Source organism: Ahaetulla prasina, chromosome 4, assembly GCF_028640845.1.
Source record: "Ahaetulla prasina isolate Xishuangbanna chromosome 4, ASM2864084v1, whole genome shotgun sequence".
Taxonomy (NCBI): Eukaryota; Metazoa; Chordata; class Lepidosauria; order Squamata; family Colubridae; genus Ahaetulla; species Ahaetulla prasina.
In genome coordinates this window covers 114721508-114736772 of record NC_080542.1, presented here as the reverse complement: position 1 = coordinate 114736772, position 15265 = coordinate 114721508, and the positions used below count along the sequence as shown (strand labels likewise).

Below are 15265 nucleotides of genomic sequence, written 5' to 3'. Positions count from 1 at the left end.
GAGTCAATATTGATTAGAAGACATATGCACATATACCAACTTTGTTTTTTGTTTATTATTTGTTTATTGGTACAAAAAATGAATTAGTTAAGTTGTAATAGCCAGAAAAACAAGTGTTAATGGAAGCCCTTAATCCTGGATAATTTATCAGAACTTTTGCCAGGACTTTTATTTTATTTGGAGCACAGAATGAAAAGAGAGGGAGGGAGGGAGGGAGGGATGGGGAGAGAGAGAATGAGACAGAGAGAGAGAGAGAGAGAGAGAGAGAGAGAGAGGAAAGGGATTGCCTTTTAGGGTTTATAAATTTAGACAGAAAGAATTCTACATGACAATATGTACAAACCATGACTTGTGTATTGGACAGATTATTCTTTTTTTTTTTTGTATAAATAATTTTTATTTCCATTTTCCAACATCATATTTATGTGCAAACTATTATCTATCATTAATCATTAATCATACTGATTCAGGCCTGCCCGATTGCCACTTCCTTTCTTCACACCTCCCTCTCTACCTCTTCTACTTTCACATCCTTCATCTCCTTCACTTTACTACTTCCTCTCCTCCTTCTCCACTCCTCCCTTACCCTATCTAACCTTCTTATTCCCCTCCTCCTTCTCTACTCTTTCCTACCTACTTTCTTCCCTCCTTCTACTTCTCTCTCCTTTTCTTCCTGAAATGGCAGTCGAGCATCCACAATATCATTTTAAATTTTAATTTCATATCTTCAAAATTACTGTACATTAATAATCAATCCATGTATCATTTTCCCCTTCCCCTCCTCCCCTTCCCCCAGACTTCCCAGAGCAAATACCGGGTATTATGACCAACAATCACAAGCTAAAGTATACAAAATATACATCTGAATATTTTTCAGGCCCTTGTTGCTACTTTATCAAGTACTATCATTTTAATCTTCTTTATAGTCAATCTTAGCCCCATTTTTTTATTCTATTTTCATTTCAAATCATTAGGATTTTCAGCTGGCTTCCTATAGCTGAAAGAATGGAAGAATGCAATAGCTTTTGTCAAGATTATAGAGACTGATCCAGGCAGTCCTAGGAGTCAATATTGATTAGAAGACATATGCACATATACCAACTTTGTTTTTTGTTTATTATTTGTTTATTGGTACAAAAAATGAATTAGTTAAGTTGTAATAGCCAGAAAAACAAGTGTTAATGGAAGCCCTTAATCCTGGATAATTTATCAGAACTTTTGCCAGGACTTTTATTTTATTTGGAGCACAGAATGAAAAGAGAGGGAGGGAGGGAGGAAGGGATGGGGAGAGAGAGAATGAGAGAGAGAGAGAGAGAGAGAGAGAGGAAAGGGATTGCCTTTTAGGCTTTATAAATTTAGACAGAAAGAATTCTACATGACAATATGTACAAACCATGACTTGTGTATTGGACAGATTATTCTTTTTTTTTTTGTATAAATAATTTTTATTTCCATTTTCCAACATCATATTTATGTGCAAACTATTATCTATCATTAATCATTAATCATACTGATTCAGGCCTGCCTGATTGCCACTTCCTTTCTTCACACCTCCCTCTCTACCCTCTACTACTTTCACATCCTTCATCTCCTTCACTTTACTACTTCCTCTCCTCCTTCTCCACTCCTCCCTTACCCTATCTAACCTTCTTATTCCCCTCCTTCTCTACTCTTTCCTACCTACTTTCTTCCCTCCTTCTACTCTCTCCTTTTCTTTCTGAAATGGCAGTCGAGCATCCCCAATATCATTTTAAATTTTAATTTCATATCTTCAAAAATTACTATGCATTAATAATCAATCCATGTATCATTTTCCCCTTCCCCTCCTCCCCTTCCCCCAGACTTCCCAGAGCAAATACCGGGTATTATAACCAACAATCACAAGCTAAAGTATACAAAATAAACATAACCTCCCATCTTTAAAAATTTAAAACTTTAGATCCCCTCACAATAAAAATAAAGAGATAGGAAAGAATAATAAAAAGAAAACAAGAAAACAAGCAATACCAACTTCACATATTACATCTTTTTACAATCCATTTTTAAAATTAATCCATCTTCTCAAATTCAATTTTTTTTCCCCACTTGTATATTCCTTCAAATTTCGTAAGTCCATTTCTCAAATTACAGTCCATCTTCTCGAACTCAAATTTTCATCACTTATATATTTCTTCAATTGCCATAACATTTAATGTCCATTCTTCTTACAGTCCTTTTTAAAAATTTAAAAAGTCCATCTTCTAAGATTCAAATTTTTTTTCACCCACTTGAATATTCCTTCAAATTTCTTAAGTCCATTTCTTAAATTACAATCCAGCTTCTCAAATTCAAATTTTTATCACTTATATATTTCTTCAATTATCATAACATTTAATATCCAATCTTCCAATACTACTCCCAATCAAATATCATTACGAATAAAATCTCTCAAATATAATATTTCCAACTTAACTTCATAACTTTTACTATCTATAAACATATCAATTAAAACAAATAATCATTTAAACTACATCCACAATATAACAGTAAACAATTAAAATCATTACATCCACATTATCTAAATTCATAAATTTCACTTTCCATCCTTCACAATTAAATAATATCATCCCATAGATTTATACCATACGAATAGCAAATAACAGAAATCCTATAATTTATATCCTAAACAAATCAATTCCAAAAATTAACCATAATAATCATATTCACATCTTAAACATGCCTCCCCTATCCCATTCTATTTTCCATCATTTCCAAACCAATTAACTTAGCATCTAACAACAAAGGGTTCCCACTTTTTAAAATATTAATATAAAAATGTCTCGCTTTCATAACTGAATTAAGAAAGTACTTTCTGCCTCTAAAATTCACTGACAAACCCATTGGAACTTCCCATCTAAAATATATCTGATGTTTCTTAAACTCATCTACTAAAAAAGCAAATTCTCTTCTCTTTCTTAACATTTTAGGAGGAATTTCCTTCATCATTTTTATATCTTGTCCCAATATTTGAAATTTATTTTTATAAAAGGCTTGCAAAATTTCATACCTAACCTTTTTAGATGTAAAATAAATAACCACATCCCTCGGTACTCTATTTTGTCTTGCCCACCAAGAATTAACACGATAAATTCTTTCAATATTAATCTCAAAATCTTCCGGCTCCACGCCCTTTATCTGAGCAAAGGCTTGCGTAAAAATCTCTTTTAAATTTTCCTTCCTATTTTGCTTCAAACCTCTCACCCTTATAGCATATTCTATTAATCTATATTGTAATATTACTCTTTCTTCATCTGCCCTATCTACCTTTGCCTGTATATCTTCCATCTTATTATCTAAATTCCAATTGTTTTGATTTTTTTGAATTTCCTCTATTTTCCTTTGCATTTCTAAATTAGCTTTATTAATTTCTGCCAGATCATCCTCCATCTGAATACAAGAACTTAATATTTGCGCAATTGCATCCTTTACCATTTTCATTTCCCTCTTCTGCTCTTCCACCACTTCCTTAAAATCCAACATCTCTTTCTCTATTTCATCAAATTTTTGATCTATTTCTAAAAAATGACTCTCCAAAAACTCCTGTAAAGAATTTCTTAGTTCCTTTTTGATTTCTTCTTTTAATTTTTGAATCTGAACTAAAGAAATTTCAAAGTTTTTAATAACTTTTGGCACTATTTGCTTAAAAGCCATTTTTTTAAAAAAATATAACTTAATAACAGACTAAGAGAAAAAAAAATATTCGGAAAAAAAAATTCAAAAAACTTTTCTTCTAAATCACTATAATCCCAAAGAAAAAGAAAAAATATAAATCATAAAATTCTCATGTCTTCCGTTTAGTCAGTATCTTTCTATGTATCTTCTTTCTTCTATTTCAACACTAGCCGTTAGTAAGCATTTCTACTTTCGTTTTCAGTACACACATTCCACAAAACTGCCATTTGCTTTCTTCTCTCCTATCTTCGCAGCAAATATATCTTCAGGGGGTTACAGTCTTCTTACAAACAAATGCTAGAGCTCCAGTTTCTGCTCCGTCCACGTTACAATCCATCATAAATTAATTCCTGCCGTGGAAATTGGACGCTTCGTTTGTTTGCCATAAAGGCAAATGCCTCCCCCAGCCAGCTTATCAGGCTATGGAAGGAGAGCTCCCCGCAAGCTTTAGAAGCTTATTAGGGTGTCTCAACTTCAGCTTGATTGCTCATCTTTCCCTCTTTGCCCGAAGGAAAGAATTCCAAGCTGTCGGACCCAGATTTACGATGTCCTGACAGCTCTACAGACTAGGGAGTTAGCAGCTAAATCATGGCTGCTTCTGCACAAGCGGAGCCAAACCGGAAGTCTGACAGATTATTCTTAGAAGCTAATTTAAACATCTGTAGAATTAAATTGCCACTTGCCTAGTTTTATGCTTCTACCCCATCTGAAACCAATATATACATTACAAGTTAGAAAGTTTAATTTCATTTCTTTCTTATTGTGTAGATAGAAAATATGAATTTATGCTGTATTTTCTGATATACATGCTTAAAATATTTATATACTACCCTTATCTAAATATCTGTAACGTGTAGGAGCAAAAGAATGAAAGACAGTATAATAATTAGAATAATAATTACTTGAATTAAATAATATTGTTTTTAAAAAGATCAGAAGAAAACATTTAAAAAGATGTATAAAAACGTAGATTACTTCTAAAAAGTTTAAGTTCGAGAAGATCAGCTATTTGAAACAATTTTGAGTTACTGAAAGAATTTACCGGTAGGTTCTCTAATACTAATCTGATATTTTTATTTTATGTACTTATTTGTCAAATTTATATGACAAATATGGCCATCATGCACAAATGGCTCTTGAAGTCATAAAATAAAACATCAATTAAAACATTATAAAACCATCAATTAAAACATTATAAAACCATCAATTAAAACATTATAAAACCACTTGAAACATATAAAGATAGGCAAGACAGTTTCATGAGAGGGTTAAAATCAAAATATTATATATAAGGCAGTCAACTCGGCTACCAAGGGACCACAAGCCTGATGGGGGGAAAAAAAATTGAAGGCTTTTGAAAGGCCTTAAGGGTTGGGGCTAATTTCACCCCAGAGGGGATTATGTTCCAAAGGGCTAAGATACTTTTTAATGTTACAATTTGGTCCAGATACATTAGCAGCATTAAAAACTCTTTAATTACTATCAACATGGAAATTATTTTGAATTATTCTAAATCTCTATTTTTAAAAGTACTCTGAAGATTATTGGTAAGGTGAATATCAGTTATTTGCATGAATTTTGGAATACCCTATACTGACAAAACAATGGAAATTAATCTTAAAGAATATTATATTTCTCATGCTTCTAAAATAAGGTTAATTCTACACCAGATTTTCTGCATGTTTATTAGGGATTTACAAGAGAGTGCTGTAAATAGGTTTGTTTCTTTATGCTAGAACAGGGATGTCAAACTCAAGGTCCAGGGGCAGGATCCGGCCCCCGGGGTGCTTAGATATGGCCTGTGGGGCCACCCTGGAAACAGCAAAGGACCAGCCCGCAGTGCCTCTGCCACCAAAAATGGAGCTCAGAAGGGCTGTGGGTGGCCTTCCCTAGCTCTGTTTTCACTGGCAGAGAGTTGCAGGAAACTATTGCAGCCAAAAATAGAGCTCGGGACCCCATTTTTGCTGGCAGAGCACTCGGGCCACCACAGGCACCCGAAACGAGTGATGTCAAATTAGCCATGCCCACCCTGACCACGAGCACTCTGGCCCCTGAGATCAAACACAACTCTGATGCAGCCCTCAATGAAATTGCATTTGACATCCCTGTGCTAGAAGTATAAAATGATACAGAGGATACTCTGGTCATACATATTATATGGGCTTTCTCTATCATGGACCAATTTTAGTTTAACTAATTAATACAAATTTAGGGAAGTAGTAACTTAGAGATGTGATCTCTAAATTTAATTGCAATCTTAAATTTATGACAAATATTGCTTGAATGAAATGGAAAGACTGATAAATGTACAGGTAATCCTCAACTTACGACCACAATTGAGCCCAAAATTTCTGTTGCTAAGTGAGACAGTTGTTAAGTGAATTTTTCCTCCTTTTACAAACTTTCTTGCCATAGTTGTTAAGTGAATCCCTTCAGTTATTAAATTAATGACAGGGTTTTAAGTAAATCTGCTTCCCTACTGACTTTGCTTGTCAGAAGGTCACAAAAGATAATCATATAATCCAGGACACTGCAGCCATAATAAATCTGAGTCAGTTGCCAAGCTTCTGAATTTTAATCACGTGATCATGGAGATGCTCAATGGTCATAAGTGTGAAAAACGGTCATAAATCACTTTTTCCAGTCCCATTGTAACTTTGAATGGTCACAAACTGTTGTTAGTGTAGGTAGGACTATCTGTAATACCATGTAACCAGAGTAAAATGCTATTTAAAATAACATTTTAAAATATTTAAAAGTAGTGATACATACATACATACGTAGAAATGGTCTCCATTTTTCCTACAAATAGGAAGCTGTAAGCACCTAGCCTGATGATGACGAATGGGATTTCGTCGAAACGTCGCCAAGACACTTCAAATTTTACGTGGGAGAAAACCCGAATAACCAAAGACCTACATACAAACACCCGCGAAAACCTCAGAAAACAAATACATACATACATACATACATACATACATACATACATACATATGTATTGTATTTTTATTTCTTTTTAATTCTATATATGAAAGTTATAGGATATTTTGATCCCATTATATTTTATAATGGCATTTCAAAAATATGAAGAAATAGGATGCTATATAGCAGCAGCTCCCAAGGCATTTCAAAAATATGAAGACATAGGATGCTATATAGCAGCAGCTCCCAATCTCCTTGGTCTCCAGGGACCGGTTCCATGGTGAAAGGTTTTTCCGCGGACTGGAGACGGCATGGTTTTGCATGCTGCCTGCATACTGTGGATGGGGCTTCACTTTGAGAGGTTCAGTTGCTGGCATGCCACAGCCCCAGGGTTGGGAACCCCCGCTTTACAGTATTCTAACTTACTACCAAAATTCTGATTAAAAAAATCTTAAATTGAAACTGGAAAAGTTTCAGAAACTGAGTTTAAAAATTAGTTTAATTCCAGTAGGATAGGACAGTTGGGATCCTGCTTTATATTTAATAATATACTGTATGTTTGTTTACTATATCTACCATCTACACCTACCTATCTCTATCTTAAACATGAAGATTTTTAGACTCATTGTCCAAAATTTATAGAGAGCCAATGTTAAGACAATGGAATTAGGATTGGGAGGTTCTAAAGTTCTAGCTCACTTTTAGTTACTGATGCACACTAGACAGCTTTGAGATAGTCACACTCTTTTATTCTAACCCACCTCACAAAGCTTTTTGGGTAAGAAAAATAGGAGAAAGAATACAATGTATGCTGTCCCAAGCTAAAAGAGGCAAGGTTGTGTATGATTCAAATAAACAATGCATTTTAAACACATTTGAACTCTGGAGTTCCTGGTGCTCTCTGGGTTTTGCAATCTTTAATTAAGCAATAAGATTCCAGTTAAGGAATAAAAGCTTTAAAAAATGCCAGCTTCTCTTCAATGCATATTTATTAAAAATTCACATGAAGGAAAAGATAAAAAGAGGGAAACAAGTAAAAATAAGTCTTACCAAAAGTAACTTCTCCTTTGCCAGTTTTGTCAAAAAGCTGAAATGCCACCATAAACAATGCATCTGGAGCACAGAGGACAGATTCAAACGCTACAAATTCTTGAAAGGATATCAACCTACAGAAGAAAATGTTATTAAAAATGTAGTATGTAGTAATGTAGTAGTCCCTTGTTTGTAGAATATTGCAATAGAACATCCATTAGATCTGGCTTTCCCATCCTAGCCATCAAAATATAGAAACTGCAGTTCCCAAAATTAATCCTTCCAGTTTCAGAAGATGTACAGTGTTTTTAGAAATAACAGCAGCAATTTATAGGTGTTCAATGTTTTCCTTTCTTTTCACTTTTTTTCTACAGCCAAGATCAATCTTTTTCTTGTAAGTCAAAAGGAGATACAGATTCATACAAATGTTTTTGTGCTTGTTTATAAGTACTGATACATATCTGGATATTTAAATATAATGCAAAACTTTGATCTGTGTGCTGACCAGATGCTATTTGCTTATGAGCATTGTTAAATCTATAATTCTCCATCATATAAAGAGTGCTCCCTCTGGTAAATAGACTGCATGGACACCAAGCTCTACAGTAATATCTCTTTTGCAGTGGTTAAGTGGTTAAGTGAAATACTGTATTACAATTTGTGATTTTACTGGCTGGCTTCTCCAATGCTTCTGCTTTTTGGAAGCTGATGTGAAGTACACAATTGGCGATTGACAGTGGCATGCTCTGACAGTTACAATACCTGTCAGTAGTGAAACATCCAAACTTCAAACATGTGACCACAGAGACATTGTCAAAGTTGTAAGTTCAAGGACCTATCATAAAGTTACTTTTTCAACGCCATTGTAATTTTAAATGGATTTTAAATGGGACAGTTGTCAAGCAAGGACTACCTGTATGCCTATGTTGAAATTTTCTTTCAAAACTGTTGACAGGCACTTTTTTTTTACACAGAATTAAACATCGCAAGTTTGCAGAGATGAACATTTTCCCAATCTATGATTAGATAAAGAACATAATTATAATTTAATTTCATCGTGGAGCCATATTTTCTCTTCAAAATTTTGCCAACATACATCACTCAGATTTCTATAAACTGTTTATCAAAACAGTTGATTGTTTATTTTAGACATACGGGGCAGTAAATCTTGAAATTATGTTAGGTTGTTAGAAAACTTGCAGAATAATTATAAGAGCCATTTTGGTTTAGTGGTTAAGGAATCCATCCAGAAACCAGGAGTTCATGAGTTCTAGTTTTGGCTGCTCTCTGTCAATCTTTGGAAATAGGCAATAGAAACCACTTCCAAAATTTTAACAAGAAAACCGGAGATAGCCTCCCAGAAGTGAAAACTGACTCAAAGATACAAAATACACACATACTTCATTAAAAGCATTTTGTATGAAATGTGTGAAAAGTTGGGTTATTTATATTACTATTAAAAAGTAAAGTATGAAGATTCAATTTAGTATTTATTTAAGATGCTCAATAGTTTGCAGATATTGATTATTTTATAATATAAAATGTATTGATAATATAATTTATCATCAACAGTAAATTATTAAGTTCACTTGTTTTGAGCAACCTTTCCACATTTCCATTACAATGTGGCAGCTTCCAAGATCATTCTATATGGAAGTACAGTTAGACTTTGATGTACAATCTTTCATTTAGAAAGCTACAACAGCAGTGAAAAAAGTTTTTCACAGTGGAAACATCATGTGAACAAAATTCAGATAATTGGCAACTGACTCATATTTATGATGGTTGCAGTGTCGCCGGGATCATGTAATCAGCTTTTGTGATCTTCTGACAAACAAAGTCAATGAAAAAGCCAGATTCACTTTACAACTATGTTATTAAGTTAAAAAACTGCAGTGATTCACTAGCAAGAAAGGTTATAAAATGGCTTAAAAAATCACTTAACAACTTGCTCGCTTAGAAACAGAAATTTTGGACTCAGTTGTGGTAGTAAGTCGAGGAATATCTGTAACCATCCGACATTAGGTAAAGATTTCCCTATCCCATCATGTGCTCATCTCCATTTCTTGGTTGAAGGAGCCAGAGTTGTCCGAAGACATTTTCCATGGTCATGTGGTTGGCATGGGTATATACTAAAGGCACATGGACAGAGGTGGTATTGAGCCAGTTCGGACTGTTTTGAGTGACCCATCCCCACTCTATCCTGTCCTTTATTTCCCGCTTTGTAGCTCATCTCAATCGCACGTCACAGCTGATTCCCCCCCTCACTGTTCTACTTACCATTACTGACTTGGAAGGTAAGCAACAAAGCTGTGCTAACCGAACTGATTATTAAACCTGCAGCATCCCACCACTGCACACAGAATGCTGTTACTTTCCAAAGTGGTACCTATTAATTTGCTCACATTTGCATGTATGGGCAGAAACCAGGGTACCCAGGGTATGGGCAGAAACCAGGATACCCAGTTGCATGGCACTCTGTTTTGAACTTGGGTAGTTAGCTTTCCAACTAACAAGCTCAGCATCTTTAATTGCTGAGCATAACACCCTCACCCCATTGCACAGCATTCAGGTCTCAAACTCGGGTTATCAGCTTTCCAACTAACAAGCTTTGTGTCTTTTAACTGCTGAGCTATCACGATCTCTTTCATCCAATATCAAGATACATAAAATTAATGAAAACTGATTAGAATTGACTAATAAATGTATACTCCCATATGGCAACATGTATATTATCATGTTTCCATTAGTGCTTTCAAATAAAAACATTAAAAAATTTATTTATCATACTTGTATATCCTACAAAGGTTTGGAGTAATTACAAGCAACATAAAAAATTAAATAAAATGCCATAGTAGGAACTAAGATATTGTCATTGTAACATCATAAACATCATAAAAACAATCAAAGTGGACATTTTATCATTTAACATAAACCTCAAAGTAACTCATTATTCAAGAGTTTCCAGAATACCAGGATGGACTATTTATCTCATTAAACATATAGCCTGCCTTTCTTCATCCCTTCATTTAATCCTCAAAAGATCCCTGCAAAATTAAGTTGACAGTTACCAATTGAGTTTATCAAGTCCAACAATGGACTTGAAATGTAATCTTTCCAGTCCTAGTCCAACACCTTAATCCAGTAGTTCTCAAACTTTGCAGTACTATAATCTGTCATTATAAAATGATAAGGGATCCTTTCTGTGACTCTATTTCACAAATAAAAATTGCGATTTCATGGATAGGCAGCAAGACCATGCCATGTTCAATCATTTTTATCTATATGTTCCGGGTTTCTTAAAATTTGTCACTTAACAATTGTAGTTTACACAGGCCAAATGAGGAAATGAGTTAGTTTTTATAGTGCTGCTTTATAAACTGCTTGCAGAGTTTTTTTTAAAAAAATCTGGACCTCCAGATTGCTTACAATCACTACAAGGAATCCTAAGCTATTATTTTAGAACTCTTTTCTTAATTTTATAACACCCTTCCTTATCATGCTAATGCTCAGTTATTATAATTTATAACATGGCTTCTTGTAAACTAGAACTTACTTTATCAACTGACAGAAGAGTTCTGCTGAAATAGAGTTTAATTCACAAATACCACATCCCAACAAAGTATGTTTTCAAAGAATACACAATCCTTTCATTGCTTGCTACACATTTGTTTCACATAAATTGCTGTGGTACAGATCAAAATTTATTAATTTATATGTTACTATCTTTAAAATAAAATGATTAGCAATTTTTACAGAAAAACACGGAAATTCTGTATCAGCAAAATTCAGTCTAGAGCGCTATAGGAGAAACATGAATATCTTTGTGCCAGCTGAATTCAAATTAACCCAATTTTTATATGTTAATTAAACCAGCTATTTTCTTCTTATTGTATTTTTGCTCCTTAAATAGACTGGCCTGCAAGTGATTCCCAACAGATTACTCCAGCAACAATGACGTACTCATTTACTTCTATTATGACCACACAATATAGTAACTGAGTAGTAATTTTTCACAGTCAATTACACATGTGGTTCCTAATGGTTAAAGATGCTGAAATAATGCATGTTACACAGCCATATGTTTTGAGCTCTATACGACATAAGGGCAGTTGCCTAGGTAACAAGCTTTCTCTGTGGCTTAGCACAACCTTCATTGAATATCATTAGGTTTCATTAAACAGCACATATTAACATGAACCTCAATATACTACTTAAGAATAATTTTGTCGACATAAGCTACAACTTACCTAACTTAACAGCCTGACTGAGAAAATTCTAATGACCTGTATTTTAATGATGCAAAGCTAAAAAAGAAATTGGCAAATTATAAACCAAGCATAAAGTTCCCAGTAAGTCAGATGCTTTATTGGTAATAATTCTCTTAGCAAAAAGAAAAAAAAATCCGAATTAAAATTGAAAGAAAAGCTAACGGTTAGAACCATTTGGCACCCAGTTGGGTTAGGATTTTTTTTTTTTTTGGTAGACAGACAATAGTTATTTTTATCTATTCTCAAGTTTGTGTCCACATCAACACACTAATTTTCAGTTTATAACTACTCCTACCTTTTCCACTATCACTATTGAGAAAATTATGTTTTGTTTTAGAGCATCCTTTAGAATCTGAATAGATTCTGAATAGAATCTGAATATCTGAAGTAGAAATGACCTTTTTTTCCCCAGAAAAGTGGGTTTTATGAAACTGGAAAATAATATTTTTCCTTTTTCCCAGTTTTAGAACAGAAATTTCAAATATGGTTTTTCATGATGAGAAATCTGGATCACACAGGAAGATCACTGACGAGTAAATTTTACAGCTTTTTGTGCCAAAAGTGAAGAGAAAAGATGCTACTACAAACTATAGTATAAAGTATAAACAGATTGTGGGTAGATGGGTTACAGTGTAAGGGAGAAAGTATGAAAAGACTGTCCAGCTGCCTATTTATGTATGATGTAAAGATATTCCTATGGCTACACTGTTTTGAGAGCACTAGCTCTCACAGGCAAAACCTTACTCAGTTTTATGAATACAGTACAGTACATGTTTCAGGTCTACTGTGCTTGGATCTAGAAATACTAGCATTCTCCTAAGAATAGGGACAGAGGATCACAGGAATATGGACCTGGAGAAAACCTAACTTGGTGAGAATTTTCAACGTCATTTAAGTACTATCAGTAGTACTATTCCTAAAAATACTAGTAATGATCTATTCTTAGATACCTGAGAATTTACATAATGTGCTGACTCATAGAACATATAGAATGCAAGGACCATTTCTAACCTACAAATGGTCCTTGCATTCTGTATGTTCTGTGGGTCATCACATTATGAAAAATTTACATTTTCAAATCTACTGAAATTTTTATTAATTTATTAAAGCTCTCCTTCAGATTTCTTCAGGAAAAATCCAGACAATTAAACATTTTCAATCTAATTTATGTCAGTCTTTCCCATTCTGATACCTTGTGAATGAGTTGACACTCTAAATGTCAACTCATTGTAGCATAGTATGACCAGTTTATAACAATACAACAATGGACAGTATGGCTATTGTAGGAGTTGTAATCTCAGTGCATTTGGAAATAAATTAGTTAAGGAAGACTAATATAAATGTATAGACAAGATGTGTAGTGGTTATATTACAACAAGGAAGGTGAATTTATAAATTATTACTCCTAACTTCAGCACCTGAAAAAAGCTGCACAAGTACACAGAAATTTGAAATAGCAGGATAGCATATCATACCATACTATGAGATATAATGGAATTTCTCAGTGCCAGTTTGTTATGTGTTAAATTGAAAACACCGGGGTGAAATCTCAAGCAGGTAAGTACATTTGTGGCAAATTATTCAAAGCCTGTCAGTCTTATATCTGTCCCATCCTCAATCACATTTAAAAGTGAAAGTACATTTACAATACAATCTTCTACATGTCAACCCATCAGTAAGTCCCACTGACTACAGTGGGCTTACTTCTATATATCTAAGTATTTCAATGGTGTCTTAATTGTTTAACTGCTGTTAACATATATAATGTACAACCGCAGCAACAAAAACAAGGCATTCATGTCTGAAAATTATTCTGTTACTTTCCTATATATGCATACACATACTCTTTATTCTGCATGTCTAGGATTGCTACTAATTATTCTCATTGCATTAAAAAAAATCAAAAGCTAGAATGGTTCAAGCTACAATCACTGTGTAATCTTAATAGCATAATGGGACACAGGCTAAGCTATGCTTATTATTTAATATTTCAGTACTATATATACAACTGTTCTGAAAAATGGTAAATTAGAGATAAATCAATAATAATGGGAAAAGCTGGCATTTCAAAACATTATTTTGAATTGTTTACACTTCCTAAAAATAAAAGCTGTGTAGCATTTTGAGTTACTTGCTGGAATCTCAGCAATGATTGGCAGAAATTGTATATTTTATTGGGCAGAATTTAATTATAGTAAAAAAAATTCTTAGAAGAAAACAGTTGGATTTCTAAGAATGCAATTGTAAGGAAACATTTCTTTACAGCTTATCAATGGAGGTAAAAACAACTTTCCAAAGTCTCCTAACACCCACCCTGGAAGCAAACTTACCAAAGCTTCAGTTAACATAGAAACAGTCAGGCAAATACATTCTTGCCCTCTAAGATGCTGAATTACCCATGAATTATTAGAAAATTAGATGATTCTGCACGCATGAAATTGTGATAGCACTTTTCTGTACTTTTGTCATATTTTTCCTGTCATTTATTAATTAGGAATATAAAAGGCTGAACATTTTCATTTTTCCTCTTAGGAAGCATATGTGTCAATTTATTAAGCACAATCATTGACGAAGTTTAATTTCTGATTGTAGCACTTTCAGTTAAACTATTTTGTTAGTCAGGTCTTTATTAAGGTCACAGACCAAAATTACTACCTTATAAATGCTTATACAACATATTGCATTTACTTATTCTATAATATATTTGCCACAGTGTACGAAGCTATAGCAGTTGGTAGCTTCTACTCTTGACAGATATTAAAAAAATCCAAGCAGGGCAAGACTTGATTTATATAGAAGACCAGCAGAATGCCAAGGCAGTAGGTTAGACAGAGAAGCTAATAACATCATCACATAAGCAACTATCAGCAAATTGTTTCTATATGGTTTCAACAAAAACAACTTGGCCACATTTATGCAGGCACTAGAAATTAAATGCACCCTGAAGATTGTTTAGATCTGCAAACCATTTTAAGGCCTGTTCTCTTTTTTGTGCACGTTATTCAGTGAGAAATCAATCTTTCTTAAAGACAATGCCTGATGATGGCGCATTATCTCTTTTTCATATATTGTAAATGAAAAGCAAAATGTTTTATTTATTCTCTGAACATTCAAATACTAGTATCAAATAAGTAATTTAGATAAGTAATGACATACATACCCATCTTTAGTCTGATCTACTACACCTCCCAGCAGTTGGATTGTATTGGGATTGGGCACCCCATCTCCTATTATCTTCAGGAATCGTGTGACAAAATCATTGGGAGACATATAAAATTCACCATTTTTTTCAACACTTGCATACTGTTAAAATAGAAGAGGAAGAAAAT

The 15265-nt window shown here is 33.6% G+C and overlaps 1 protein-coding gene across 5 annotated transcripts in view; it reads right to left on the bottom strand.

Moving 5' to 3' along the window:
• The window catches only part of SLC25A13 (solute carrier family 25 member 13), a 174907-nt gene that overhangs the window by 109589 nt on the left and 50053 nt on the right, over positions 1–15265 (bottom strand). For 3 of the 5 annotated variants that reach the window (XM_058180121.1, XM_058180122.1, XM_058180123.1), the window contains 2 exons: positions 15097–15239; positions 7684–7799 (listed from right to left, as the gene is read on the bottom strand). In XM_058180121.1, the coding sequence (XP_058036104.1) occupies positions 7684–7799; positions 15097–15239 (259 nt within the window). Of the gene's footprint in view, positions 1–7683; positions 7800–8578; positions 8682–15096; positions 15240–15265 lie in introns of those variants that run through there. The other 2 variants (XM_058180124.1, XM_058180125.1) reach the window with 2 other exon arrangements.